The 26,284-nt window shown below is 48.8% G+C and overlaps 2 protein-coding genes across 2 annotated transcripts in view; both read left to right on the top strand.

Annotated features, from left to right (window-relative positions):
* The window catches only part of SEPTIN12 (septin 12), a 42,212-nt gene extending 24,837 nt beyond the window's left edge, over window positions 1–17,375 (top strand). Inside the window, exons 4-10 of the mRNA XM_066640413.1 lie at window positions 317–398; window positions 1,285–1,422; window positions 7,336–7,453; window positions 7,854–7,949; window positions 9,194–9,290; window positions 14,810–14,861; window positions 16,110–17,375. Of these exons, the coding sequence (XP_066496510.1) occupies window positions 317–398; window positions 1,285–1,422; window positions 7,336–7,453; window positions 7,854–7,949; window positions 9,194–9,290; window positions 14,810–14,861; window positions 16,110–16,260 (734 nt within the window). The 3' untranslated portion in view covers window positions 16,261–17,375. The remainder of the gene's footprint in view (window positions 1–316; window positions 399–1,284; window positions 1,423–7,335; window positions 7,454–7,853; window positions 7,950–9,193; window positions 9,291–14,809; window positions 14,862–16,109) is intronic.
* A 5,713-nt stretch (window positions 17,376–23,088) lies between these two features.
* LOC136633698 (myeloid-associated differentiation marker homolog) lies at window positions 23,089–23,973 on the top strand. The gene has a single exon (XM_066609475.1). The coding sequence runs from the start codon at window positions 23,089–23,091 to the stop codon at window positions 23,971–23,973; it is 885 nt and encodes a 294-aa protein (XP_066465572.1).
* Window positions 23,974–26,284: the final 2,311 nt, after the last annotated feature.

Raw genomic sequence — 26,284 nt, 5'->3', positions numbered from 1 at the left:
TTTGGTCTTCATGTGTCACACATGCGACACTAGAGAAAGTGCACCTATGCCTCACTGTGAGATTGAAAGATACCTGAACCTTGGAAGATAACAGAAGCTCGCACTAGAAAAATGTATCACAGCATGTCCCAAAGGCAAGATTAGGGATTAAAGAGAGATGTAAGAGACCAGGGACAGAGGCCAGAAAATAGGGGCTGTCACTGGAAAGAGAGAGAGTGCACGTCCCAAGCCCCAGAGTGGATGAGTGAGTGTCACTGGGGACTACGATCATTCCTCAAAGGTGCTGAGCTAACCATGTGCCCTCTGTCCCCCACAGTTGTTGAAGAGAAAGGCGTGAAGATGAAGCTGACAGTGACGGACACTCCGGGATTTGGGGACCAGATTAACAATCAAAACTGGTATGGGAGGGCCCTGGTCCTAAGTCATCCCCTTCCCTGGAATTGAGGATGAAGGAGATGAGTTTAAAAAAAACAAAACAAAAAAACCCTCTGGGGAGGCTCCCATGGGAGAAGGTGGAAAAGCCTTCCTCGATGATGGGTGGAAAAACAGCCCTGCTCTGATCCAGTATGATGCCCTATTCCCATGTTATGTGTAGTTTACTATTCCAGCCTTCCTCCGAGGAGCTCAGCTTCATGGCTGGTGGCAGGACTTGAACCTGGTTCTCCTTGGTCCTAGCCTAACATGCCACTCACTACACTACACTGGCTGTGGAATGTGTGCCTAGTGAGAGTTTTGCTTCCAAAGAAGATGGCCTTGCTGTGGCCAGGCAGGGCGGGTACAGGGGAGGCAGGGCCAGAGCGAGGGCCTCTTACTTCCCTTTCTTGGGGTGGGAGTTGACTTCTGCTAGAATTTCTGCTGCTTTCCTTCCTCCCACTCTCCTTCTTCCACTTTGTCCCCCTCTTCATTTTCAAATCCAGGGGGCTAGTGGAGAAAGAGCAGTGGAAGCAAGCAGAGGTGGCATCCCTACCAGCTTGCCGCTTGAGACAGCCACCTCAGCTGCCCTCATGGGATGGGGTGACCCTGAGGGGAAAAAAATGGTGTTCACATCTACCTTGGCCCTCAGCTGCAATGGCCAAGATACCACAGAAGGGGGACCACATTTTACCAGCTGCCAAGATTGTGAGTGGGACTGGAAAAAATGTCCATTTCCTGATCACCAAGAGGCTCTCTCCTGGAAAGCCTACTTAAAAAGCCACAGGATATGTAATTGGCTGCACATTTGAAAGCAGTTATCTGGCAAGCCCATCAGATCACCCCCAGTCACCCTCTCGCCCTTCCCCTTAGCTGGGAGCCGATCACCGAATATATCAACGAACAGTATGAGCGGTACCTGCGAGAAGAGATCCTCATCAACCGCAAACAGAAAATCCCCGACACCCGAGTCCACGCCTGCGTTTATTTTGTTCCACCCACGGGTCACTGGTAAGTTGTTGCCATGTGCAAAATGCGGCCCGGCTGCTGGCAATGTCTCTCCCCTGCCCCTTGAAGGAGCTTTGCTGTCCCTAACTTGGAGAATTCCAAGACAGCTGCTGTCGCTGAGATGTGCAAGGAGCTTTGCGAGGCACGGCAGTCCCTGACCTCTGGATGCTCTGCTGGGGCTCTCTGGGGGTTCTGGGTATTTCAGCCTGCACTGCTCACACCAGTCTTCCTGGTAGGTTTTGAGAGAGATGGGGATCCACAAAGCAGGATCCTTTCAGGGTACTGGACTCTGTCCAGGAACACATTCTATGCTTATGCAAAGTTGTAAATTGCACAAGAAACTGGTTGTGTTCCACAGCAAAAGCAACCAGTATAGACTACCTTTAGGTTGGTTCCACTGGTAGGGCCTTGCAGGGGCTCGTGAGTTTTCAAGGGCCACATGGAGATGATCCTCTTGCACAGAGCTCACACACAAGCCTCAGGAGCCTAGATCACTGGTGAAAAAGCATCATGCAGTGACTGTAGTTTACTGGAGAACTAAGCTGCTTTAACCCACTGGGGTTATTTCCAGGGATCCTTGTGATAAGTGGAGTGTTAGTGGGGTCAGTAGGCATGCTTCCAGCTGAAGCCACTGTCTGGGAGCAAGCCAAGGCAAGCAGGGGAGGGGGTGCCACAGCCCACTGGCCAGCCCACCAGGCCAGGGTTGGGTAAGTTTGAAGCGATTTGAACCAGAACCTACATTCTGTACCCCAGTGCAACCTCTTGCCAGTCCTAATCTATGCTGGTGTCATTTACTGTAATTAGGAGTAGCTCTCATTCCTAACCCTGACTGAACCTGAGACCTTTTGCACCCAAAGCAGGGTCTTCACACTACGCTTCATACTGTGCTTTTTAGTTTGTTTTTCCTTCTTCTATTTTAATCCTCTCCTTCCTCCCCAGAGCTCAAGGTTCTCATACACAGGGTGTGTCATTTCCCCCTCCCCCTGCTTCTTACTGTCACACAATCTCATGGGGTAGATTAGGCTAAGAGTTAGTGACTGGCCCATTGTCACTGAGCAAGGATTTGAACCCATCTCTTCCCACCCCTGATCTGATGCTGAAGCCACTCCACCACACTGGCTCTTTCCCCTTCCAGGAATGCAGGATAGGCTCAGAGTGTTTTGATTTCCCTGAAACAGGTTAATCTGACTCCATAAAAGCGATATTGAAACAAGTGTCCTGGCTTTTTCGCTTGACAGGGCCAAAGTCTCTGGTTTCTCATGTCTGCTGGTGTAGTAAGGCATGGAAGTCCTTGTAACATGCGGGCCCTACATGAGTGTGTCATTCTCACACTGACTGTCCAGCTAAGTCAAGCTCCCATTTGCAGGGCTGGCCTTAGGAGCTACAGAGCCCAACTAGAAACATTTTATGTGAGCCCCATGTTAACATCCAAGGCCTGTAGAGTTTCAGAGATATAAATGCTATTTATGATAGACTTTTTATCTCTCTGGTAGAATGGAAAGCAATCCAGATGTGCATGTGAATTGATGGACCAAATGAAACTAAAATGAAACACATTTTAATATAAAAATGCATACAAGTAAATAAACAATGCGTGTAGATTACATTTGAAAAGTAAACAGTCAAAAATTCACTTTTAAAAGTGATGGTAACGTGATTTAGTAAAAATGTTATTGTTACCCTACTGTGGGGGGTCCTTAGGCACAGGGCCCAACTGGCTTAAAGCCTGCCCTGTAATGTGGGGGGCAGCCAGGAGGCGAGACTCCTATGAACACTGAAAATCAAAAAAGCCCTGCTGTTCCACACCAGAGGTCCATCTAATCCAGCTTCCCTCTTCCCACAGTGACCAAGCAATAGTCAGTCCCCAGCACTGCCTGCTCCCACAGTGGTGCACTGCCTCTGAACCAGGAGGTTCCATAGAGCCATTGATAGATCTGACTTCCTCGGCGCATTTGCCTGATCTGCTTTTAAAGGCCTCTAAGGTAGCAGCAGCCGTAATTGCTCTCCTGCCTGAACTTATCAGGGTTTAGGGAGGACAGAGGAGAGGCAGTGTTGAGAATTCTGCTGCTATCGACACCAAGCACCACCCTGTAGCCTTTCAGCCAGCACAGCCTGCAGGTACCATGGAGGGAGCGTTGGGGCTGCTCGAGAGGCCTCATGCCTTGCATACCTCAGTACCTGCCAGGAATCTCTGTCATTCTCAATTAAAACAAACTATTTGGCTCCATCTTTGAAAAAAATGAACTGCCAAACTCCTTGCGCTCCCCCCTCCCCCTCCCAATGTGTGTGGGTGCTGTTGGCCCCATCGCTCCTTTTGTAACATCTGTCCCACAGCTGCTGCCTCACCCCACCCTGCTCTGTGTCTCCTAAGTGGGAGGAGAAAGTTGCACTGAAGCCAAGAATCCTGGCTGGATGGGAGACCCAAGGTTACTGGAGGCTCAAAGAGAGAGATGGGCTTTGCTCAGGGGGTGCCAGCAGCTGGAGAGGAGAATCTCCCTCTCTCGGGTCTCCCCTGACCCCCTCTGTGATGCATGGGACCAGGAGGTAGAGCGAATGCCAGACCCTCCCCCACTGGCCACTGCAGTTGAACGCCACACTGTGGAGCCCGTCATCTGGGTTTGGGAACAAAAGCCTTTGTGGATTTATGACAAGATAAATCCCTGCTGTGCCTGGATGTGAACCTGTGGGGGGTGGGAGGGTGGCTGTTCTACACTGGGCCAGAATAAAGTGATATCATCTTATGCACACAGTCAACCAACAGGAAAGAGTGGCAGCTAGTGGTCAAAGGCGACATTAACCCATCAAAGGTGAAAGCAGAAGAGTAAATAGCTCTGTTTTACTTGAGCATGACCCGGGGAGAGGTGGATTCAGTCTTTCCAGTGCCAGGGCCCAGACCATAATAGGACAGTAGTAGTATAAGAATAACCGCACCATGGGAAGGTTTCAAACAGGACCCCAAATTTGCAAAGTAAGTCTGCACAAGTTACTAGTCCATCTCCTTGTGCACACGAAGGCCGGCCCAGCCATGAAGCTGGCTGAGGCAGTTGCCTCAGGCAGCAGATTAGCAGAGGGTGCCCACTCCATCTGTCTGTGTGCCTCGACTGCTCCTTCTCTGCTTCCACTCCCTGGATTGGAAAAGGAGGAGGAGGACAGAGCAAAAGAGAAAGTGTGATGAAGACGCTCTGGCCCACCATTCTTTTCTCCTCCACACTTCTTTGGCCCTGTTTCCCTTTCCCTTTTCCAATTCAGGGAGCAGCAGAGACTGGCACATCACCCAGTCATGGAGGGGCAACATTTGGCCTACTGTTTCAGGTGCTGGGATGTCTTGGGCCAGCCTTGTCCACACACCTGTGTTACATATAGGCATACGCATGCATGATAGTGAATCAGCCCCTTGATCCACTCTCAGTGCTGCCCACACTGACTGGTGCTGACTCTTCAGGGTATTTTTCAACCTTACCTGTAATCACAAGCAATCATAATTGGGACCTCCTGCATGCAAGAGCATGTACCAGTGAGCTATAGCTGGGGTTACCAGATACCAAGTGGAACTGAGTCTTATAATACCTTTAACCATTGCATAGAAGAGGGAATTTTGGCAGGTACGGCCAGTGGTGTCACTAGGGATTGCGTCACCTGGTGTGGGGGGGCCAGCATGCCACCCCTATGATGAACCTCCTCCCATGCAGTGCGCAGGGCAATGCCCCAGTGGTGGATGTGGTGATTTACCATCGCCCCTCTCCCACTGGTTTTTTGGCGATAAGATTTGATAGAATAGAGATATTTCAACGTGGGTTGTTTCATTGCATTCTGCATGAAATCACACATTGACTGACACATAACATGACAGTATTATTCAAAAATGCCAAGATTTAAAAAATGTTGGTGAGTAGTGTTATCCCTCCGTGCGTGTCACCTGATGCGAACCGAACCCCCCGCATCCCTCTAGCAACACCACTGGGTGCAGCTTTTTAAAACCTTTCACGTGGAGCTGTACCTCCCAAAATTCCCTCTTCTATACAGTGGGTTAAAGGTATAGGGACTCTGTCCGGGTTTGTACCTGGTAACCCTTTATGTGAGTAGCTTGGGGCATATTGTTAATCTGAAGGGGGACAAGAAGACTTAATTTTCTTCCAAAATATACAGGGTTCCCTGCCTGCTTGCCTGAGGGTGATTCTTCCTCATCATAGGCAACTTTTTGTGTATGATTATTGTGGGAAAAGGCTGTGTTCTCTTAGGGTCAAAGGCCCAACCTGCCTCCTCCTTTCTCCTTGACATCTCACATACAAAAACAAGGAGCTGCTTGTTAACATGTCAATTTTCATATTAAGGGCTGCTTGGCAAGCCCCAACCCCCTCATTACACATTGCTGAAGCTTTTAACTACCTGCTGTGTGCTATATTCCTGTACCCTGTAATAATCTTTTCTATGCCAATTTGCAGCCAAACAGATGTTTATTCTTGTTTAAAAATATACCAGAAAAACGTAAGCGTCCTAAAATAAGGTGCCGGCAGTTCAAAACAAACCTCAGCAGTTCAAGTATGTGAAATGGCAGGTTGTATGCTGCATGATGCCTTAGTGTTCATGCGCATGCATTTACAGGCATATGCCCTAAAGACAAGGTGCATCCATGTTGCTTTCCAAGATTTAACTTCTAGAGATTAGGGAGGAGGCCTGGCTGTTCCAGGCTGTCCTGGGCACCGCCATCTGCAGTTCTCTTGAGATCTTGTGTGATTCAAGATGGCGGCACCTGGGGAAACCAGGGAGAAGAGGTGGCTGGGGACATCCCATGCTGCCTTTGTGAGTTAGCCGCGGCACCCAGTTTGGGAAGCACTGCCTTAGACCTGCCACAGGACCAAATAGGAGCTGCTAAAGAGGGACAGCTGGAGTGGATGCAACCCTGCACTGACTTTCTTGCTTCCTTCCTGAAACACAAGGATGCATACAGAGCCTTCAGATTGTATGAAGAAAGCTTGTTTGGTTTTATCCACAGAGTGACACTGTGGAGACAGTGCACATCTTTCTTCCATTTCTGACAAGAGTTTATACTTTAGTGTGAAGCACATGAGTTAGTTTTCATGGTACATATGAAATTTACGCCCATGTGCTTGTGCGAAGCAGCAAGTCTTCTGTAGCAATGACGGGTTAATGTTCTCTTGGTGAGAGATGTACTTATCCCTGTTGACCAAATCCTCTTCTGAACAAATATCACGGTTCAGCATTTACTAGATGCCTCTTTCCTAAGCTGTAATTCATCCCAGCAGCAGCAACTTCTGAGTTTGTTGTTTCCCCAGGAATGTCCCAGCCGTACCCAACTGGTAGTTGTGCCACTTTTAGACAGTGTGGCAGCTTTTGGTACACTGTTTATCCCCTATCAAAGAATTTATCCCCTAGAAATCTGGATACAGTGATTCTGGATTCATCCGAGAGACCCCCTCCCTGATACTGAATTCTGTGGGTAGTGAAATGCAGGGGGTGGGGGAGCTCACCGGCAAATACCTTTCAGAAGCATCTGGGAGGCCTCTTGAGGCATGGGGAGGCTGCATGCAACGCCCTGGAAATGACTAGAAGATACTTCTGGGTGCATCTGGAAAGTCTTTGAGGCCCTCCAGCTGTGGGCTTAGCTCCTGTGTATCCACCAAATCCACCAATGCTGAGGCTGAGGATAAGGAGGGCCCGCTGTACACCTGCAGCTATCTCAGGCCCGAGGAAGTCACTCTCATTGCTTTAAACACAGGTGATCAAAGGCCTGCATGGCGCACTCAGGAGGGAAAGGAACCTGACAGGGTGACACCAAAATGTCGGACTTGTGCCAGCCGAAGGAGCTGGAGGCACGGAGAGGCCAGATCCTGTTGCTATGGCAGTCCCCTTTCCCGTCGGTGCTTCAAGGGCGTCTCCCTGCCTTCTCTCCCTCAGGCTACGTCCCCTGGACCTGGAGTTCATGAGGCGGCTCAGCAAGATCACCAACGTGGTGCCCGTGATTGCCAAAGCAGACACCCTCACCCTCGAGGAACGGGCAGAGTTCAGGCAGAGGGTAAGCACAGCATGGGAGCTCCTGCTATGGAATTGCATTGCTGCTGTGTGCTCCCTCCCCCCCACCCTTTGCTCAAAGGGCTGCCCAGTATGACTCTCCAGTGTTTTTCCCATGCAGCAGAAGCTGATTTGTGGTCATTTTTGAGCTGGCATGGAATGTCACTTGGTAGGCGGGCTCTGCTTGTTACAGTTTTCCCCCCATTTTCAAGGGTTGGCTGTCCTGTGACATCAATCACAGGCCCCACTTTGGAAATCTCAGGTCTTTGGGTGCACCCAACATTTCAAATTTGAATACTGATCTTCCAAATCCTACACTCCAACCATAACATTACACTGACTTTCCAAGCCACCACGAGGAGCTCTGCATCTCTGGCCTCGATGCTAATTATTTATCCCCGCAGATCCAGAAAGACTTAAAGGCCCATGGAATCCGTGTTTACCCCCAGGAGGACTTTGACGACGACCCAGATGATAGAATCTTGAATAACAAAATCCGGGTGAGTGGCACAAAGTGGACAACAGAGGAATTTTCTGAGGGTAGCTCAGTGTAGGGTTGGATCAAAAGTACGTGCTATTTTTCATGAACATTATTTTGGCAGCATTGCTTACCCCTCCCCCCCACACACACACAGACACTCGCTCATGTCCATTGATGAAGGAGTATTTGCCTATTCAGAAAGCTTTGCCCCCCCCACACAAATGGCTCCTGTTGTCCCCAATGATGTCACCGCACAGCCTGATTTGATAGTAGTTATGCAGCACTTTACATGCTTTCTTTCAATATGTGATCCCTGATTGGCTGGCATTGTCCATGTGATGTCTAATGTGGTAATTAGGAGGGAGAAAAAATTAAGACTGACACAGGAGCTCCTGAGGCAGCACCAAATGCCACTTCCCAAACCAGTGGCAAATAATTGGAAAAAATAGCAGCAAAGGGGGTCTGAAAAGGTGAACATTCTCATCGGCAAGACAATCTTCTGGAACTATCCCACTTCCAGAAATCGTGTGTTCAAATGAAAAGTAAAACAAGAGAACTTCATTACTGAGAAGCACAGTACAGTGCCCACAGGTCAAACTTTTGACCCCACCTATCAATGCCAGGGGGAATTAGTGCCAGCTGTGCTCAGCGGTGTAGCTGGAAGGTGTGCTGCCCCAGGGCAAACCTTCCGGGACCACCCCCTGACCTGGGCTGCCCCCTCCTGTGAGACAAGCAGGACCCCGGCAAACATGGCGGGGGTGGCATTGCAGTCCACCAGAAGAGTGCCACCTAGGGTCATGTGACCCCCCCCAGCTACGCTACTGGCTGTACTTTCTGCAGCTGCCATCTTGAACAGGTAAAATGGCATATGTATCTTTAAAGGAAGCATTCAGCTGATGCAGCCATTTTCAACCATTGTGCCGTGGCACACCGGTGTGCCGCGAGTGGTCCACAGGTGTGCCACAGGAATTTGGGGGGAGATCATTTATTAGTAGGACCAATGGGATTGTGAACCCCCACCCCACCCCCACTGGCAGCATGGTGTGCCTTGTCAATTGGCAAAAACCTTATGGTGTGCCTTGACAATTTTAGTGCCTTGTCAGTGTGCCATAAGATGAAAAAAGGTTGAAAATCGCTGAGCTGATGCATCCCTTTTAAGTGCTGCAGTGCAAGAAGAGGCCATGGGGTCATGCCATTAACAGAGGGGAGGGTCAACTGCATTGGCTGCCCTCGGCTTAGCTCTTTCTCACTCTCTTAAAACAGGAGAAAATCCCCTTTGCAGTGGTGGGAGCAGACAAGGAGCACCAAGTGAATGGGAAGAAAGTCCTGGGTCGCAAGACCAAGTGGGGGATCATTGAAGGTAACATCACTGCAGACATGACCACATCTCAGAAACCTCCCTAGTGAGTCTCTGCACCCCACTGGGTGAAGGAGTGGAAGTGAAGGAGGTTAAAGGAGGGCTGTGATCTTCAGCACCTGCAGAGCACTACCTTTCACTCTGCCTACCTTCCCTGCCATGCATTCCACACTGACAGCTGAACTTGGCTCCATCCTGGGGCCAGGAGAGTCCTTCCACTCCCATGCAGGAAAAGGCAGCTGGCCAAAAGTTGGGGGAGCAGTGCATGGGGGAATGAGAATCTGGCAGTCAGAGGGAAGAAGTTGGGGCTCCTTTATTGTAAATCAGATGGGTGCTCCTACAGGCATGCTATTCAAGGGATGGCAGCACCTGGAGCAAATCTAGTGTTACTAACGACCATGACTGAATGAGTCCCTCAAGGGGTCCCTTGAGGCACTGGGTTTGTGGCATTGTGCACTGGGTTGTGCCCACCCCAGACTGTAGGTTGGTTGCCTGTGTGATTACCAATCTGGTGAGTGTGGTTCAGTCAGGTGTGCTTGCGGTGGTGCTGTTGAGTCAGTCGAAGAGAGCTTATGAAGGATAATATCCTGGTGGGTAGTGCTCTGCTTGTGTGTGATTTTGAGAGAGATTCATGGGTTGTGCTGCAATCCAGCAGACATCTGCTCACTGGGAAGATATGGGGCCCAATCCTAACCAACTTTCAAGCACCAAGACAGCTGCAGTGCAGCCTCAAAATAAGGGAACAAGTGTCCCCTTACCTTGAGGATGCTCCCATGACTGTTAGCCCACCATGATGCAGTGCACGCTCCATTGGCACAGCTGCATCAGCCCTGGAAAGGTGGGTAGGATTGGGCCCTAAGTGGACTCTATAGCAGGAGTCCCCAAATGTTTAGTTGCCAGGGGCACCATAACTCAATTTTGCCATTACAGTGGCCAGATTAGGTCAATTGTAGGAAACAATACAGTTTTTTTTTTTTTTACACAACTCTAAGAAATTTTCACAACTTATTTTAAAGCACACATGAAGGGAAAATGAATGCTACTCCATACCTCATTCTATAGCTAGAAAGAAACAGAAAAACCAGATGAGTTTCCAGCAGCTGTGCAGACAGAAAAAAAGGAGGGTACTCCCAAATAAGAACACACACATTTGAGTATTAATTTTCTTGTCCAGAAACTCTCAACACCCCATCTGACCCGAGAACTCCAACAAGACTATGACATGTTAATGGAAATAGTATTTTGTTTAATGCTCAGTAATTAATCCATCCTTGAATTGGCTGCATGACAAACAGCTTGTTGTTAACTCATAATGCTGGTGATTCCTTGTGAGAAAGAGAAAAGACCTGGGAATCCCAGGTGACCAGAATCTCTTTACTCAGTAAGGGTCATTTCTAAGTAAGTGAGCAGAGAGGAGCCCAGCGAGCAACAGAGATGTCCCCAGGGTTAGCTGTCCTGTTACCCTGCACATTCCTGATCTCGTCTGATCTTGGAAGCTAAGCAGGGTCAGGCCTGGTTAGTACTTGGATGGGAGATAGCCTAGGAAAACCAGGTGCTGTAGGCTTACACCATAGTCTTTCGAGACTGAAGGTTGCCAACCATTTGCATCACCCCCATGATGGACCTCCTCCAATACCAGACCAGACAGAATAAATTACAAGATCATATGCACAGGCTAAATGCAGGGGCATCACTAGGGTTGGTGTCACCCCCATTCACCTTATTTATTTATTATTTATTTGTTTATTTAAATACTTAACAGTCCAGGTCACCCAACAAATCAGTAACCCACAAAACACTAGCTGCCAACTTGATGGCACTCACACAACTGAATAAGAGTTCTCATATTGGCTCTATACAGGGGCATGACAGCTGACACATCCTAACACCTGATTGGTTCCCAGCTGTGTCATAATAACACCTCATTGACTCTTGGAACAATCCGTCTCATTGATCAGTCCTGAGTTGAAGAAATCTACTTTTTGTTACATTAGGCAGTTGTGTTTTCCTTTTCTGGCTATTTGACTATAATGTAGTAAAGAATACAGATATCTCAACACATTTTGTTTCATTGCATTCTGCACAAAATTACCCGTCTAATTATACATAACACGAAAATATGGAGATTTTCAAAACTTTTGGCCAGTAGTGGTGTCACCCTCCTTGAGAAGGGGGTGCAGTCTGCATCCCCTTAGTTTGGCATTAGGTAGCAGACTGATCTCCTCATGACTCCACAGCAGACAGCTCATCCTTTAAGAGCACACCAGCCCCGGTGAAAACAGAAGGCCTGGGAGGGGAAGCATTTAGCAGCCACACATCCCCACAGCAGCCATGGATTTCTCTCACCAGGACCCCAAAGCCCTTTATCATCCTGCTGCTCCAGTGAGGGGGTGCAAGGGAAGGCAACTTCTCTGCCTTGCTGCAGCCATTTGCAGTCGAGAGATAGTGGGAGGCAAAAGCCAGGGAATTTTTTGCTGTTGTTGCTTCCAGAGCCACCGCTACTGCTTTGCTCCTTGTGAGCCTTGTGCCGTGGGGCAGCCCACACAGCACATCCTTTCCCGTTCCCATGCTTGGCTTGTCCCAAACTGTTCCTCCTCCTCCCCAGGCTCCCTTCCTCTAACCCAGGGGTCTCTCAACTTTTCAGCCAAAGGGCCACATCAAATATCTGGCACAGTGTCAAGGCAAGGGCCGGGGAAAAAAAATTAAATATAAAATTTAAATAGATCTTAGATGAAATAATGAATAAATGAATGGGCTTAAATGTCCAGGATTCCTCCAAGCATCAACACAGCCCAAGAAATAAGGCACACACTTAAATGGACCCCATTCCCCCACCCCACAAGCGCAACTCCAGTTGTGTTTGGTCAACTGGGCCAGAGGCTCTTAGGGGATCAGAGGCTGGCCATGGGCCAGATAAAGGCTCTCCGCGGGCCATATCTATCTCCAGGTTTGGAGATTGGAGACCCCTGCTCTAACCTGTCAGTAGACAACTACTCTTTGGAAACCTACGCAGCCCAAACAACCAGATTGAGTGTCAGATTGGGCTAATCCCAGGGAGTGAGGGGGTGGAATCTGGCAAGTAAAACAATCCCCTCAAAAGGCCAGCCCTGCTCGACACTTGGTATTGGCAACCTTCAGTCTCGAAAGACTATGGTATCGCACTCTGAAAGGTGGTTCTGGCACAGCGTCTAGTGTGGCTGAAAAGGCCAATCCGGGAGTGACAATCCCTTCCACACCGGGAGCAAGTGCAGTCTGTCCCTGGTCTGTCTCCCTGGCTATGGGCCTTCCTTCTTTGCCTCTTAGCCTCAGACTGTTGGCAAAGTGTCTCTTCAAACTGGGAAAGGCCATGCTGCACAGCCTGCCTCCAAGTGGGCCGCTCAGAGGCCAGGGTTTCCCACTTGTTGAGGTCCATCCCTAAGGCCTTCAGATCCCTCTTGCAGATGTCCTTGTATCGCAGCTGTGGTCTACCTGTAGGGCGCTTTCCTTGCACGAGTTCTCCATAGAGGAGATCCTTTGGGATCCGGCCATCATCCATTCTCACGACATGACCAAGCCAACGCAGGCGTCTCTGTTTCAGCAGTGAATACATGCTAGGGATTCCAGCACATTCCAGGACTGTGTTGTTTGGAACTTTGTCCTGCCAGGTGATGCCGAGGATGCGTCGGAGGCAGCGCATGTGGAACGTGCTCAGTTTCCTCTCCTGTTGTGAGCGAAGAGTCCATGACTCACTGCAGTACAGAAGTGTACTCAGGACGAAAGCTCTGTAGACCTGGGTCTGCTCGACACACACTCTTTAAAAAACAAACAAAAACCCCATGTATTTGTATTTCAGGAATGCACAAAATTACAGTGTCATTGGGCTCAGAGGATTATGGATGAATGGATGTGGCCCATGGGTTGTAGTTTGGGAACTTTTGCCCTGCTTAGACCCTTGGTAGACTTTCAGACAACCCCAGTGTTGGATTGGGGTTGTCTGATGCAGCTGGGACAGGAGCAGCTCTGTTTATCCTATCTGTATCTTTCGTCCTTCACCCAGTTATAGGGCATATCGCACACTTGTGCTGCTGTGGTCTGCTTGGGGTATGTGGTGCCCCGAGTCACCTTGTGTTTCACATCTAAGAGTGCCCAGACATCCCGTCCCCCTCCCAACAGGGCTTATAGACAGGAATCTGCTGCCCCCTTGTGTTCAGCAGTCTCCTTGCAGACGTTTGATTTTCTGCAGAACTCATGACTTTTAGTATAAGCAAACACATATTTATGTACTCCATTTTAACTACAAAAAGTTCACAAAGCTATCTATATAAGAAATGAAAGAAATGGTTTCTGGTCCCAACAGGAGTCACAATCTCAAAAGAAGTCACCAAAGTGACACCAAAAAACAGCCACTGGGAGAAAACAGCTATGGATTAAATATAAGCGAGTGACCACTTTAAAAGATGCCTCTTTGCCCAGTGGGCAGGGGTGTATCTTGGAAAGTCAGTCCTGTCTAAGCTTTGCACGTGCTCTTCCAATTAAAGCCAAAGCTGAACTGTTTGCAACAGAGTGCAAAAACCAGGGTTGCTTCTGAACAACTGCAAATGTTGATGTGTTGAGCTTGTGTGGAAAGGGTCAGACGGGTGTACCTCCTGCTGGTTTTTCCCTGCAATTTCCTCCACCACCCTCAGCTGCCTTTCTCTACGGCAGGGGTGCTCAAACTTTCAACTTTACGGATGCTGGACCTTTAACAAGTGTATAGAAGAGAGAATTGCAGCAGGTGCAACTTGTCATCCCACAGATGACAAGCTACACCTGCTGAAATTCTCTCTTCTATACACTTGTTAAAGGTCCAGCATCCCTAAAGTTGAAAGTTTGAGCACCCCTGCTCTACGGTGTTGCAAACTTGCTCCTGAAACTTCAGCAGGGGGAGAAGGCTGCAAGATGGTTGGCCAGAAAAGAGTTGAGTGCCCTCCTCCTGCCTGCTGCAAGTCTCAGGTCTCATCCTGTTGCCCCACCAAGTCTCAAGTCGCATCCTGCTCCCTGCTGCTTTGCAGCTGTTTGCTGTTGACCCAGGTCTACTGCCAAACATCTGTTTGAGCTTTGGAGCCAATGAAGAAATGACTTTCAAAGGGAACTGGATAAATCCACAAAGGAGCACAGGGACTATCAGTGTCTGTTATACAGTGGAGTCTCTAGGTTCAGAAGCAATGTACCTCTGATGCCAGCTCTTGGGGGGAGGGGAGAAGATAATCGGAGGGCCATTGACCTGTATCTGGGTTGCTTGAGAATAACTTGGGAACAGAAGGTTAGATTACATAGGCCGTTGATCTGATCCACAAGGGTCCTTCTTCTGTTTTTATGAACTGTGGGCACAAAAGAAGATACCGATGCAGGTCTCTTGTGGTCCTGTGGGCAAAGGTGGGCCCCTGGGAGATGCAGGAAGCTGGACTAGATGGATCTCTGACCTGATCCGGTAGGGCTTATGTCCTTATGTGCGCCACACATTCCCCACACCAATCACTGACCCTTGAGTTCTTGTCTTTCAGTGGAGAATCCAACCCACTGTGAGTTTCCTTTGCTGCGGGACCTCTTAATCAGGTGAGCAGTGGACACAACTATTCTTTCTAAAGAAAATGAAGCCATGGAGTCCCAATCTGAGTCAGGGCTATGGGGGGGGGGGGTGAAGTTTAATCCTTTCCCTAGGTGCTGTTTTTCTTGATGAAAACCCACCACAAAGCTATGCACCTAGCAGTTGAGGGAGGCAATTTTCAGCCAGGAAAGAGTACAAGTGGGATAGGGTCAGCCTTCCTGCCTTCCACACTCCCACCCTGAATTGCGATCCCCTTGCGATTGTGCTTTGCTTAGCAGGTGAGCCAGTCGTCCTAAACATGCTACGTTTGAGTGCATTTAATATCGTGTACTGTTTGCCCTGGAAAGGGGTGGGGGTGTCATGAATTGGTGAAGAAGTTGAAGATGATTTTTCAAACCCAGAACTTTGCACAGCTGCTCTTCTGCTCTCTCCAACTGGCAAACCTTTACTGGGTATTTTGCAGAGGAGGTTGCTCCAGGCAGTAGTGGAGCGGGGGAGGGGGGAGGGCAGAGTTGTAAGTCCCACAGGGCTCTAAAGTATGTTGTGTAAGCTGCTCCTCCCCCTCACTCTCAGAGCCTGTCTGGAGGCAAAAGCAACACAGAGGAGATGCCTCCACATTGCTTCCGGTCTTCGGAATTGGCCCAAGAGCAAGGGGGAAGGGCAGCTTACACAGTGAGTTTCGGAGCCATGCTGGACTTACAACTCTGCCCCCCCCAGCTCTGCTATCAGCTCCAGACCTAGAAAAAGCAAAGTGATTTTTTGACATGGCTGCTCATTATATTCTTATTATTACTTGGGCTATCTATATGCTGCTTGTTAACAAAAGAACGTTCTCAAAGCAGTTTACAGAGCAAAAGAAGCTACCAGAGTAAAAGGAAAAGACTGCAGCCACTGGGAGGGACGCTGTGCTGGAGCAAAGAGGGATAGTTGCTCTCTCCTTCAATAGAAGAGAGCTGCCACTTTCAATGGTGCCTTTTTGCCCAGTTTGCAAGGGTTTCCCAGCAGTAAGGGTCCTATACGTCTCAGCGACCACAGTGCCACTGAAACACCCATCTTTGCTCAGTGCTCACAAGGGAAGGAGTCTGTGGAGCTGGTGCAACACTTGCTAACCAACTTTTGGAAAAGGAAAGAGACTTTGGGCCAGGTGGAAGGGAATGAAGAGGAGGCAGTCGAGCGTGGTGTGGTGGGTAGATCGGTTCACAATGTTTCTTTGTCAAGCTGCTCCAACCACCCTTGCTGATGTCCTCCTTTGCCAGGTCCCACCTGCAGGACCTCAAAGACATCACCCACAACGTCCACTATGAGCAGTATCGAGTGCGCCGCCTCAACGAGAGCAACCTGCTGGCCAAGGGCGGTGAGCGACTGGCACTGAGCTCCGTCAATGGGGAGCCCGAGAGTCACCTCTGAATGGAAGGGGCCGCAGGGCCTTCTCCCACCCCCTCCCTGCTTCATCCCCCCTCTTCTCTCATAGCTTCTGTGAACTGATATATGCCAGAGCAGAATTCCTGAGAGACCTCCTGTCCCCCGACCCCAGTCTCCTCTGAGCATAAGTAGCATCTCCAGCTTTGAAATCTCAGCCCAGATGCTGGCACCATCCCCTCCGTCTGTCTTCCTTATGGTTGCATGACTCCGGGCAGAGGAATGCTGAGAAGACTGGACATCTCCTGCGTTGCTTCTCTTGGCATCTCACTACAGCTGTTGTCCTTGGCATAGACATGGTTTTTTTTATTCTGAGCCAAGCCTCTGACTCCAGGAAGACCTCCGTGCTGCCTCTGTAGGTTGCACCCCATTCCCAGACCTAGGACATTGATCCAAGTACTTGACCTACACCCCGCCCTACTAGTCCAGGTGTGCCCTTGTAAGTGTCAAAGTCCCATTTCCTGAGCTAGCCCTTAGCCCAGCCCTACACACATTTCAAGTTTACCCTCTTGCCAAGTGCAGGTGGAACTGAGACAGTCCCCCTTCATGCTTACTGGGCAGAAGGGAGGGATAGCAGGAAGCCATCAAAAAGTCTGTATTGCATGAAAGGTTAAGTGCATAATCTCTAAGAGCAGAGGGGGAGCCCGTTCCAATTTCATATTTTCCCAGGTGGGGGCTGTAGCAACTATGAAAGTCCAGTACTGCATAGAAAACCTTTTTTTTTTTCCTAACAAAGTCGCAGCCTCTAGCATTCCTCTGGAACTTGGACTGTCTTGTAGAAACTCCCTCCATGGATTCAAAGTGGGGGACTTCTGGGAGAGGGACAACCAAAGCAGAAGAGCCCACATTGATCTGTGCTATTAAAGCAGCTGTCCTGCGACTGGAGCAAAGCTTGATTTGCGCCTCTCTTGCCCCAAAAAGGAGTAGGACCTGGGCTGGGAGAAGAAACCCAGGCACAAGCACAGTTGGTGCAGGAGCAATACGGAAGGCTTCTCTGTCTCCAGGAAGCAGGTCAGCTGCTCAGTTTCAGATTTCATTCACTCTGCTCCTGAGCAGAGCAGTCCAGCCGGTTCTGTGTCTCCAGTTTAACACATTAAAGAGTGACTTAGAGGTTTCATGGCCTGGCGTATGTTTAATCCTGTGTGAGAGTAGGGCAGGGGGAAGGGGGCAAAGGTACTTTGGTGAGGCAGGGTTGAGGAAAGAGGGGAAGAAGATTAAGCTGCAGCACATATTGCCAACATCACACGGACGCTCCTGGAAGCTCTTTCCCTCCAAGAAGTCACAAATGAAAGCAGAACAGAGACTCACCTATAACACTGCCAGCTCACAAAATCACAAACTCACACTACTGCACATTACTATGATGCTAGTAAATCACATCCTGCATTTGCCTATGTGTGTGTGTCACACATATAACACTTAAGTATAGAGATATTGTTTAAAACAGCAGCATCACATGCAAGAGGAAAAGTAACATGGCTGGTCCTGTAAGAGACTTAAAAGTATACAAGAAGAACCAATTGCGAACTGTTCCTCTTGTATACTCTTAAGTCTGTCAATTGTAATGTGATTAAAAACCACTGTCACCATTGAGACCCATAAAGATGGTGCTGAGTCTCATTATCGACCTTACCTCAGATGAAGAATTATTACCATAAGATATTCAGCAGGCTGTTCGGAGACAATTGTCACAGTTATAACTCACAATAGCTTATCAACAACTCAGCACACACCTAAGCAGCTGCAGCAATGGCCGGCTGGAACCTTAGAGTGTCTGCAGTCATGGAGTCGAGAGAGGATGCATCTCTTCCTCCCTCTGAGATTTCACTTGCAAAGGCCCTCAGAAAGGAGCTGGACCCAAAAGAGTAACACTAGCCACATGACACTAAACAGTTTTAGCAAGGCATCTTTGATATTTACCCTCCAGCGATGCCTGTTCTCTTTGGCCTTACTTACATCTGTCCCCATAGCACTGTAGAGGGTAGTGAGCTTGATAACTCTGCGGAGATGGACTTTGTTCTTCCCTTTTGGAAGAGAGATGGATAAGATTGCCTAATCTCCTTTTCCCCCCTACATATGCATGTATTTAATTTGCAACAGAACTGGTAACAGATTCATACACTGCAAATGTGTACAATGACATTTTCTTTCCACTCAGGTAAGTGGCAACCTCCATATTCCAACAAACTACTAGCTTAACTACTCCTCCCGCCCCCCAGCAATGGATTTTGCCATCATTAATATAACGATTTTTCCCTTCTAATTAGCCCTTTTGTTGAAAGAGGCCTATCAAACTTCCAGTATCATCTCATCACAATTAAAACAAGTCCCTGAAATCCATTCATTGCAGGGCAGTGGAATCCTAACTTGGCCTCTGCTGTATTCAGCTCGAGTTTCAGGCTGCAAGTGGCTCAGATCAGGTCAAAGGGAAACACTTCCTCCTATCCAGGGAGAGCCATTGCAGCCCCAGTGGGCCTATGCGGATCTGCACTACCGAAAGAGGTGGCACAGATCCAAGCAGTCCAGAGCTGCTCCACGCTGCCCGGGAATAGGGACAGGATGTGGCATAACTGCCAGGTCCTAGCTCCACACCCCTCTCTCCCACCGCCCACCCATGGGCCCACCTGCTGCCTGCCCTTCCCTCATCCCGAAACGCCTCTTCCCTGCCTTCCCCCCCCCCAGACCCTCGCACTGGCCAAGCACAGCTGGTGCAGACCCACCTTTCCCTGTTAGCGTGGAGGCTGGATGCAGTCTCCACGGGCTGGCATGCATCCCTACACCAGTCCAGCCAACACTCAAGGAGGCACAAACATGCAAGGGACTTTGCACTGGCTGTGGGTGCAGTTAGGATTGTGCCCTGTGTTATTTTTACACAGCTGAGAAAATCCACCTAGACTCAGTCTAGACTCAAGTTCATCACCTGCAATTGTAATCATTGCATTGCAAACCATTTGTCAGTAGATTTGAGCCACCTCTCTTGCTAAAGCAGCTGTACCCAACAGTTTCCATAGTTTGAAGTAGTCCCCAGCAGCCTCCAGTTGGGAATATCAAGTTGACTTTCAGATATTTTCATATACCAGGGCAGGGGTGCCGAAACCCTGGCCCTGGGGCCACTTGTGGCCCTGGAGGACTCCCTATCTGGCCCTCATAGAGCCCCCAGTCTCCAATGAGCCTCTGACCCTTGGGAGACTTCCTGGAGCCCACTCTGGCCTGATGCACCTCTCAGCATGATGCCCAACTGTTCGACCTCTCATGTGAGCTGTGGGATGAGGACTCCCTCCATTGCTTGCTGTTTCACGTCTGTGATGCAGCAGTGGCAGCAAAGAAAAGGCTGGCCTTGCTTTGTGCAAGGCCTTTTATAGGCCTTGATCTATTGCAAGACCTTCATTCATTCATATAAGTTCCATCTCTAATATCATTTTTGTAAATTTATTCAAATTTGAAATAAATTCTTTTTTTTTCTGGCCCCCGACACAGTGTCAGAGAGATGATGTGGCCATCCTGCCAAAAAGTTTGGACACCCCTGCACTAGGGCTTATGGCAAGCCATGCTATTCATGGTCACAAATCATTTTTTGTGATGCACTTGCTCAGAAACAAAATCACATAGAGCCCCACAGTCAATTGGATTAAACGGCAGTGTCTTCAAATGAGGGTGAGGACAAAGGCGAAGAAGGAAAACAGTGTCAAGGGTTGATATAAAGAAAGATATAAAAGGTGATTAAAAATATTGAAAACACACAACTGTTCAATGAATGATTTTGGTGTAATTTCTTCTGCTGCATCATTTATACTACTTTCGAAACAAGTATGAAATTAGAGAATGTTCAGCACGTCCCTCATCTAAACCTGTGTAAGTCAAACACTCCATTCCATTACCTCAAATCATCCTAATCTTGCCACAAAACCAGGGCTGCAAACAGAGTTTTTTTGTAATATGAAAAGTAATGTTTGCAAATCTCTTTTTTGCAAAGCGGATGTACTTATGGCTCATGGATAAGCAAGGCTGGCATCCATGAAGGGGAAACCACATCCACCTGTCCACTCCCACCACTTCTATCTCCAAGCCCTCCATCTCCCTGGATAAAAAAAGGAAGAGAGAAATAAAGTGGAAGAGAGAATAGTGGTAGATGGGAGCCAGTAACACTTCAGTGCTATAGCCCACTTTCTCCTCCTTATTAAGAACATAAGAAGAGCCCTGGTGGATCAGGCCAAAGGCCCAACTAGTCCAGCTTCATGTATTTCACAGCAGCCCACCAAATGTTTCAGGAAACACACAAGATAACTGACACAACCTGTGTCCTGGTGCCCTCCCCTGCATCTGGCAATCAGAGGCAGCCTACCTCTACCTTGCACATACCTACCATGACTTGTAACCTGTGACTTGTAACCTGTGATGACATCCTCTGTTCCTCTCCCTCTTCAAATCTAGGAAGCAGGGGGAAGAGGAATAGTAGCATTTGGTGTGTCACTTCAGGCTCCAGAAGGTCGTGATTTGGCCTGCAGATAAGTTTGAAATTGTAGGGGCAGTGCCCAATTACAGGACCCAATTCTAGCCAACTTTCCAGCACCGATGCAGCCGTGGCAACAGGGTACACACTGCATTCTCATACAGTCCTGCTCAAACTCAGGGAACTTTTGTTCCCTTACCTCGGAGTTGCATTGTGGCTGCAGCTGCACTGGGACATTGCATACGACTGTGATGGAGAGGGTACTGTTTGTTTTCAGGGAAAACAAGCAGACACACGCATGTTCTGGCAATAGCATGACCACTGTCTCTAGAGACAACCAGGACTGACACAGGGGAAGAAGACCTAATCTAGTAGAAAGGAAAATGTCACAGCACAGCACAGCAGACATGAGACCCAAGCCCAATATAGAACCTGTCAGGATGTGGTCAGCCAGATAACCCAGTCCCCCAGCAGATCCCCCCCCAGCCTGATTCCTCTAAGAGACCATTGCCCTCAGCACTGGTACTCTCACACTCCTTAGTGTCTGCTTGTCACCACAGTCAACATGCTAAGCAGGAGTTAGAGAGGCAAAGCTTCAAGTCAGAGGGATACCTTTTTAAGAATCACCTCACCCAAGGAAGAGGGTGGAACATGGCAAGGTAGTCAAAGCCGGGTGTGTGTGTAAAGGCTTAGCTGAACATCAGACATCTTCGGAGCAAGTTGTCTCCTTGGAGCTAGCCAAAGTCCTGCAACTTCAGCCTGCTCTTCTCCACTAGACAATGCTACTCTCAGCACCCTTGTTGTGTCCTCTGCCTGCTCTGGACCGGGCAGGTAATGGAACTGGGTCTTTTGCAGTGTTTTCAACCCAGCACCAAAGTGCCCCACCTGTGAAGCCCCCCGCTGCAAAAGGCCCACAAACAGGATTTGAAGGGAAAGGGGCCTAAAGGTATTTTGGAGGACCAAAGACCAGCTAGCACCTGGGAGGGTAACTCCTCGATTCCCCACCTCTTGCCCTGCCCTCTTCAGCAGTGGTGCATTAGCTACCTCCTCTGCCCCTAGACTAACTGGCCTGCAGTTTGAAAACAGTGGCAGGGCGAGGACTGGCATAAAGGAAGCAATGGAGAGAAATGGGTGTGGCTGGCTCGTTTGGAGGGGAAGCAGAAGCAGATGTCAAAGATGGTGTGAATCCAGAGGGAGAGCTCTGGGCTGGGGCACACTTTGCACATCCCAACATTTAAAAATAAAATGGGGGGAGGCCAGCTGGCAAGAAGGCCTGGTCCCTGAAGGTCAAAGGGCTTGGGTTTGAAGGGGCCTGCATTGCCTGCAGCACTGCAAACCAGCGAACACAATAAATACGAGTTGCTGGATAGGTTTCAAAGTGATTGACTATATGTTTTCATAAAATGTCTTCTCAATAAAATATAAGGTGTGCCAAGTCTTCAGCAGCAGCTTTTTTCTGTGCCTTTGCACACGTGTGCCACAACCTTAAAAAAGGGAGCAAGTATTAAAAAAGGCAACTGCATGTACTATTTTCCCCATATCCAGAAACAGTGTTTTGTCTGGCTTTTTAAAAATGAAATTGCAATTTCAAGGGAGGCACTAGGGATATTTGCAGACTTTCACTCATCGTCATCCTCCCACAGTTATGTCCCTGAACTGTTTCGAGTTTTATCTCCCCAAATGCCTTGGGACCTGCAGCTATGGAGTCATCCACTCTGCCAGCCACAACATGATGGGTGTGGTTACTTTTTAATACTTGATCCTGTTAATAATCTACCTACCTCCCGTTTCCTGCACAGGTTTGCTGCTCCCAGCTAAGAGAAGCACAAAACCCAAGGCTTGAACATCCAAAGAATCCAAAGTTCACCCACATGTACTGTACACACATACACACACCCTCCCGGCTGCTTGATGCCCTCCCTGTGCACACCCTACTCATTAATCTTCCGAGAACTACACACCTGCCTTGAGAAAGTTTGCTCTGTGAGCCACCAAGCGAGTGAAACAGCACGGAAGGAATGCAGTGGCCGTTGAGTTCCTTAGGGTGGATTGTCAGCTCATATTGCCTTATGGGTTTAGCAAAGGCAGGGAAACTTCAGTCACCAACCACTTTGATTGGTGAATCATGGCCCCGTGTGTTTCCCCACACTTGTCTCCAGCGTCCCTCCCCCTGGCAAGGAGAGAAGGCCAATCACGTCCACTCTGCACGGGCGTTTCTGCTCCTCAGGGCAGCTCCCAAACTCAGTGCTACATTCACATTGTTCCCAGCTCAACCACCTCATTCCAGCTCCTCACCAAGCTGGGCTCTCGCTTACCACTGTGTGGGGACAGGCTGGACACTGTGGTTCCTGCGCGTGGGGGGCACCATGCCGACTCTCGAACTGAACTTCCGCTCACTGATCTCCCCGCTGGGGATAGTGCGGTTCCTGGAGATCTTCCTTTCCTGCACAGCCTTCAGCCTGGTGGCTGTCCACCACAGTTATTCGGATTCCAATGGCGTTTGGTGTATGTTTACATGGTGCTTTTGTTTCATCGTCTCTGTCTTCATTATCCTCCTGGAGTTCATTGGCGTGGGCCCATCATTGCCAATTTCCTGGCACGACTTCACCTGTGCGTTCTCCATGCTGGCCAGCCTCATGATCTTCACCACGTCCATTGTCTACCCATCCATCACCATATCGAAGTACTGCAAGAGCTCCCACTGCAGCTATGAGGGTGCAGCCACTGCCATGTCTTGTTTCTGCTTCATCGCCTATGCCGTGGAAGTGGGGCTGACACGAGCCAAGGGAGGAGAAGTCAGCAGCTTCCTGGCTACCGTTCCTGGCCTCCTGAAGGTCTTTGAGGCCTATGTGGCTTGTCTCATCTTCTCCTTGGTGGATTATGGGAAGCACTATTCACATTATCCTGGTCTGCAGTGGTGCCTGGCTGTTTACTGCATCTGCTTCATTGTCACCATGTTCATTATAATCCTCACCGTCGGACGCTGTCTCGGTTCTTTGCCCATCCCCTTGGAGAAGACCCTGGTGGGCTACAACTTCTTGGCAGTACTCATGTATCTAACAGCAGCCATTGTATGGCCTATATATAGTTTCAAAAACTTTCCGAATCCTTGTAAGACCCAGTCTAGCGTAGTGTGCACTTTGTGGAATAATCTGCTAGGAGTGACCTTCCTCACATTCTTCAATCTCATTGCTTACATTGTAGATCTCGTATATTCCTCCAAGATGGTCTTTGTGACCACGCCAGCGTAGACCTCTCACCTGGACTTGTTTGAGATTCAGATAATGTCCGGACTCCAGGACATTAGACTGCAGGACAAAGACTGCTTCGACAGCTTGTCTGTTCATTTGTGTGGGCTTTTTTTGATTGCTTTTGTTGTTGTTGCTGTTCTCTCTTTCTCTTTGTTTACTCTCCCTTGGAATTCTTTGCTCCTTGGGTTGGGTTTGTGCTGTACTGCAGTGAAATGGGCACCGAGTCCTAAGAGAACTGCCCCTGAGCTGCCGTAAATCCTATGCACTTCTTACTAATGGCATTGTGGAACATGCTTTGAGTTGCTCCAGGGAAAATTCCAGAAAAACCTGCTTCCTAGTTCCTCTTCGTCAGTTGCTGCTTTGATAAAGTAGGGAGAAGTTTTGTGACAAGGGGAAGGAGAGTGTCAGGACAAAAGAATGTGGGAAAGGGCTGTGGCTCAGTGGAAAATGTGCATGTAGAAGGGTTTGGGTTCAATCCCTGGCATTACCAGGGAGAGCTGTGACGGACCCCTGTCTGAAGCCTGAATGGTTGCTGCCAGTCAGCCAGATGGGTCAAGGGGTTCACTCAGCATAAAAACAGCTTCCCATGTAGGCCACTGGAGTAGAATCTTATCACAGCTAAACAGGAGACTTTGACTTACTCTTTGTACTTGTGCACAGACATATAACTGCCACATACCTGTACCTGCTGAGTGGCAAAATTCTCTCTACCACTTGGCAGTAGAGGGTGGCTGGGACAATCCTCCAGGATTATTCTGCCAACTCCAGGAATTGGCATCCCTACCCATGCAGGCAATTGTAACAGTGGCATTGCTAGGGGGGGTGCAGGCTGCACCGGGTGATGCACACAGAGTGATGCGCCACTGCTCACCAAAAATTTTTAAATCTTGGTATTTTCAAATAATACCATCATGTTATATACCAATTGATGCGTAATTTCATGCAGAAAGCAATGAAAGAAACCGCACTGAAATATTTCCATTCTATCAAAAGGTATAGCCAAAAAACCAGCAGGGGCAGGATGATGGTACATCACCCAGGGCGTTGCCCTGCCCACTGCATGGGAGGTGGTCCATCATAGCGGTGATGCGCTGGCCTCCCGCACCAGGTGATGCAAGCCCTACTTGACGCCACTGATTGCAGGCAAAGGTGGAGATTTTAACAAGGCCTCTGGGAGTTTCCATCATTACATCATATTGGGGGAAAAGAGCCTCTCCAGGAATAGTTTCAGGCAGAGTTGCCAACCCTACATGGCAGGGAGGCACCCACACAGGTGCCCAAATAACTCTTGACATGGGTACTCTTGCCTTAGGGTAGCTCGTTCATCTGTATCACTTTCTCAAGCTGTACCACATACTGTTTTATTTGCACCACATACTGTTTATACCACATACTGTTTTGTTTGCACCACATACTGTTTGTACCACATACTGTCTTGAAGCCCAAGTATAGAAAGGCAAGGTTGACCCTATGTGGTTGAATATATACCAGGTGTAGATTTGAGGTAAAAACAGAATGTGGGGTGAAATGGTGGAACGTGAGGTAAAACTCCTGGGCAAGGGGGCAGCTTTGCTATAAAGTGTTGGGGAGAATTTGTCTGTGGTATAATGGTCATTTGAATCTGTATGGCAAATGGTGATGTAAAATGACTTGGGGGGGGGGGGAAATGACTGTACTGTAAAGTTTTGAGGAGAATTGGCCTATATGTCAATTATAATTGTGGTAAAATGGTCATCTGAATCCGTGTGGTAAAATGATGCAGCAAATGGCTGCTGCTGGTGGGGGGCAATAGTGTTGTCAAGCATGGAGGAGAATTTGTCAGCATATCAAGTATCACGGTGTGATGCAACGGGTCATCTGAATCGGTATGGTAAAACGACGAGGCGAAATGGCTGCTGGGGAGCAATGGTGTTGTCAAGCACGGAAGGGGCTTTGTCAGCATGTCAAATACAGTGGTGTGGCATAATGGGTCATCTGAATCTGTGTGGTAAAATGATGAAGCAAAATGGTTGCTGGGGGACAATGGTGTTGTCAAGGATGGAGGAGAATTTGCCAGCTTGTCAAGTACAAGGTGTGACACAATGGTCGTCTGAATCTGTTTGGTGAGGGGGGCTGAATCTGACTGCTGGGGGGCAATGGTGTTGTCAAGGATAGAGAAGACTATGTCAGCATATCAAGCACCATGGTTGACACAACGGTCATCTGAATCTGTGTGTGGTAAATTGGTGAGGTAAAAATGACTGGAGGTGAGGTCAAATGTGTGGTGGTGGTTAAGAATATCTGTATACCACTTTTTAACAGGAGTAGTTCA

The sequence above is a fragment of the Tiliqua scincoides genome, chromosome 13, assembly GCF_035046505.1.
Source record: "Tiliqua scincoides isolate rTilSci1 chromosome 13, rTilSci1.hap2, whole genome shotgun sequence".
NCBI lineage: Eukaryota > Metazoa > Chordata > Lepidosauria > Squamata > Scincidae > Tiliqua > Tiliqua scincoides.
This window is presented reverse-complemented; position numbering and strand designations above follow the sequence as displayed.